The sequence below is a fragment of the Arachis duranensis genome, chromosome 9, assembly GCF_000817695.3.
Source record: "Arachis duranensis cultivar V14167 chromosome 9, aradu.V14167.gnm2.J7QH, whole genome shotgun sequence".
NCBI lineage: Eukaryota > Viridiplantae > Streptophyta > Magnoliopsida > Fabales > Fabaceae > Arachis > Arachis duranensis.
In genome coordinates this window covers 115,439,433-115,443,669 of record NC_029780.3, presented here as the reverse complement: position 1 = coordinate 115,443,669, position 4,237 = coordinate 115,439,433, and the positions used below count along the sequence as shown (strand labels likewise).

General features: G+C 31.4%; 1 protein-coding gene across 2 annotated transcripts in view; it reads right to left on the bottom strand.

The window, feature by feature from the left end:
* LOC107467687 (PTI1-like tyrosine-protein kinase 3) overlaps positions 1-2,377 on the bottom strand; it is a 4,189-nt gene extending 1,812 nt beyond the window's left edge. The window contains exons 1-6 of one of the 2 annotated variants that reach the window (XM_016086845.3): positions 2,160-2,306; positions 1,873-1,906; positions 1,019-1,202; positions 634-887; positions 406-532; positions 55-328 (exon numbers count right to left, since the gene is read on the bottom strand). In XM_016086845.3, the coding sequence (XP_015942331.1) occupies positions 55-328; positions 406-532; positions 634-887; positions 1,019-1,112 (749 nt within the window). In that variant the 5' untranslated portion in view covers positions 1,113-1,202; positions 1,873-1,906; positions 2,160-2,306. Of the gene's footprint in view, positions 1-54; positions 329-405; positions 533-633; positions 888-1,018; positions 1,203-1,872; positions 1,907-2,159 lie in introns of both variants that reach the window. The other variant, XM_016086846.3, reaches the window with a different exon arrangement.
* Between the last annotated feature and the right edge of the window lie 1,860 nt (positions 2,378-4,237).

The following is a 4,237-nucleotide window of genomic DNA, read 5'->3' as shown; positions in this document are numbered from 1 at the left end:
TACAAAAGAAACGTAGGCATATAATTAAAAAGTTGGCATGTTCTGGAAGCTTACTCTGGAGCATGATAACCAAAAGTTCCCAACACTCGAGTAGAATGAAGGCGTGCAGCCATGTCAGGGGCCTGATTTGAAAGGTTAAAATCAGCTATCTTAGCCTTAAAATCTTCAAAGATGAGCACATTGCTTGATCTGATATCTCTGTGTATAATAGCGGGTTGAACTTTCTCATGCAAATATTCTAATCCCCTTGCTGCGTCAACTGCAATTCTAACTCGCTGTATCCAATCAAGAGTTGGCCCTGGTTGTGCCCCTTGAACTCCCTTTCTACCTGTATTTTGAAAGACAAAATTCATAAATGGAAGATCTTGGATGTGAAATATATGACAAGAATATGAGATTGCATACCGTGCAATATGTCATGAAGAGAGCCCATAGTAGCATACTCGTATGCAAGTAACCGAAGATTTCCTTCAACACAATACCCTTGCAGCTCAACAAAATTATCGTTCTTCAGCCTTGAAACCATAGAAACCTGAATAGAAAAATATTGAAGAAGCTAATAAATTGACAATGACCATACACTGACCAACTTGCTTGCAGCATATAAACTTATTATGGGTTGCAGAAACATGCCTGGGTCAAAAACTCATTATTTGTTTCAGGTTCAGATGAAACATCAAGCTTTTTCACAGCCACTGTTTTCCCATCGTTTAAGGTTGCATAATACACTCTTCCATATGATCCTTCACCAATCAATGCCTTTGATCCAAAATTCTCAGTCTTCTCCTTCAGCTCCTCTAAAGATAATGCCGGAACCTCAATAGGCGGTGGTGCCTTATGTGGTTCTGATTTGACGGGCGCTGACGCCTTTGAACCTTTTTGGTTGCCTAAAACAAACGAAAAATGATAAATGAAGAGTGTTCCTTTTCCATTCATTGTTACTAGCATCTTTCTCAAGCAGTAAATACTAATTAGTAGTTGGAAGAAATAGCAAAATGGATTAAATTAAAAAACTTACCATCTCCATAATTCCTTGGGCTTTTCAGGTGCTCACTTTCATGCGATGGGTAAGACTCTTCTACCTGACACGTGCAACACAGCCACCGACGCATCCCTGTCCCTGTCTTCTTCCTCAAATATGAATCGTCCTTGGAATTTGAATTCTCAAAGCGGACAAAGTAACCAGGAGGAGAAGCATGTGCCTATATAATAATACAGGAAGCTTTAATTTCCAGCAAATTCAAAGAAACCAATGCAGAAACATTTCAAACAGATAAACTGAACATACATCCATCCGCTATAAGGGTGGTCGCGTTCAGTGTAACAAAAGTAACCCTATCTAGTAGCTGGCATTTATTGGATCATAATAATTAATAAACTCAAATTCTAAATACACATTAACACATGTAAATATGTGGGTGATTTGGTGTGCACATGGTATTTTCGAATTCCGAGGGAAACAATTCTTCAAGAACTTGATGCTTGACATGTTGACAAAAAGAAATATCATGTCATATTCATACCTAGCGCTTTCCCTAACACCTCAACCACATAAACATCAAATTTTTTAAAATGTCATAAAGTGGTAGATCATCTCTGAATCCAAAATGTCATGAATCACATATTTGCATCAATTGTATAAATTGCAGAATTTGGGATATTAAGAAGGAATTCCCCCTAAAATGATAATGGATCACACCACTTAACAACGGTCAAAAATCCTTCATTGACCCAATTAATTAAGCAATCTAAGAACTCCAACAAGAGACATCGGATGGTATTAATTATGTTTGAAGAACCACGAAATCGAACTATGAAATCCCAACCCGCATGCAAATTTCACTAATTATGCAGAAAAATAAGAATCCTTACCAAATGACCAGGACGCCTGTGAGGATTAAAATCTCTGCGGTCCATCAAAAGAGAAAAAAAATTAAAAATTAATTAAAGAGGAATGCAGAGAAAGGTTGGAGCAGAACCCAAATCGGAACTAAAAAAATGCAGAACACCCGAATTGCCCAAAGAATTGAAGAGAGTGAAAGGTGGGAAAAACAAATAAGGAACGAAATAAAAATAAAAAAAAAGGGAATAACAGATTGAGGTAGCCAAAATTAGGAGAAAGCGAAAATAGGAGAAAGAGAAAAAGGAATTAACCTCACCTCAACTAAACTGAATAGATGGTTGCAAATGGTTGTGAGAGTAAGATTGATAATGTTGTTGCTAGGGTTTGTTGGCTTGTTTAGTGTGTAATGGTTTCGATTGTTGCAAAGAACGAAAGGAAGGGATGAATCATGAATGGATGGATAATAATGAAAAGCGATGGAGACAGATGGTTTTGTTGTGATGAGAGAGAGAGAGAGAGAGAAGAGCCACCCAGCCAAGCAACGCGTATATACCCAATGTCCTCTTCTCACGTTCATGTTAACATAATATTAATTAATTACTAATTATTCCTATTTATTTTTTTGGTAAGTATTTTGGATGAAAATGCATTAATGATAATGATAAGGGAAAGATTTACATGCACTTGTGAAGGTGATAATTATTAGATAATGATTTAGTTAAATTTATTAAATTATTTAATAATTTTTAAATATTAATTTTATATAAAAATAATTATATATAAATTTTTATTTCATAATAATAAAAAATAGTTGAATATTTAATAAAAAAATTTGAATGTGTAATATTATTCTAATTTAATTAAATTATTTAATATAACATATGTTTATATTTTAAATTATTATTTTAATATGAATATATCTTTATGAATAGTTATTATATTAATTTTTCTCCGAATTTAAAGCATGTGTGTAATAGTAGTAAATGAAAATGTTAGTTAAAATAGTTGTAATTATTTATTATTTTTAAATAAGACATCATGAGTTTAATTTTTAGCTAGAATATGTAGTTATCCTTTAAATTTAAGTAAAAAATCTTCCTAATTCTTGTACTTTTTTACTTTAAGAAGGTAAAAAGATTAATAAATGTTTTTTATTTGAAAATCAAGGGGATATTTAGAATGATAATTTAGGAACGTATATTAATATTTTTAAAGGAAAGGAGTATATCTATTTTACTAAGAGAACAATAGAAATTAGCCATAAAATTCACACATTTAAAATAAAAAAAAATCACATATTAAAAGTTCAAAAAATTACATATCTAGACTTTATGTTGACTAGTTATTTATTGAGTATTCTTTTATTGTTTCTCACATTTATTGCAATTATATAATTTATCAAATTGTAAATGTTATTTAAATATTACATTATTGCTTAAAAAATTATATATAATTTTATACTACAACTTTAAACAAATCATCTTCTCAGTTCTCACCCTCACTTTATTCTTTTCACAATATTATATATTAACATGAATAATGTAATAACTATAATGTTTTTAAAAAAATATCATAATCAAAATCATGTATGACGCTTTTAGCATTACAATTTATCTAAATAAAGATGCAACAAAGATAAAAGATAAAGTAAAAATAAAATCAATCAAACTATGAAATTATATTTTGTGAGGTACTTTTGATTTCTTTACTTGATAGGAAAGGAAGGAGGAGGCGGTGTTATGATGGGAGAAGGTATCTTAAGGCCAACTGTGTTACTCATTCTTTGGGACCCTTTCCTTTCTGCGTTGGCCAATTTTCTTTTGCAAACTGCTTCTAATCCAATATTATTTTATGGCCATAATACCAAATATGAGGTCCCTGTGGGTTATTAGTACTTTTTAAAAGTAAACTAATTTTATTGATGATAGTGCCAACCGTTAAGGCATAATAGATAAAGAATTCGTAGCACACATGTCCATGACTATATATAAATATAATGGAACGGGAATCAAACGGCTAGAATTGTATCCTTAAGCTAACGTAGAAAGAAGTAGAATTGACCTTTCCTTTGGATATAAATGAGTAGGAACTAGGAAAATGGGTGAAGTACTAAAGCCAATTCCCCCATATAGTAAAAGAATTCAGGTAAGAAGCAAGTTGCAGAATTGAAGTCGAATTTTCTTATCTAGCAAAACAGTACGCTAAAATTCAACTGGAATAGTTTTCATTATTTGAGTTTAGTACAGCACAATCCTTGTTATTCGCTTCTCAAAAATATTCATATTAATTTAACATTGTACTTCTTTTATTCTAAATGATCTTCACTTCGAAAATTTGTATCTTTTTTTTTTTGGTAAACAAAATTTGGTGCTTTTCTAACATTTACAACTTTTT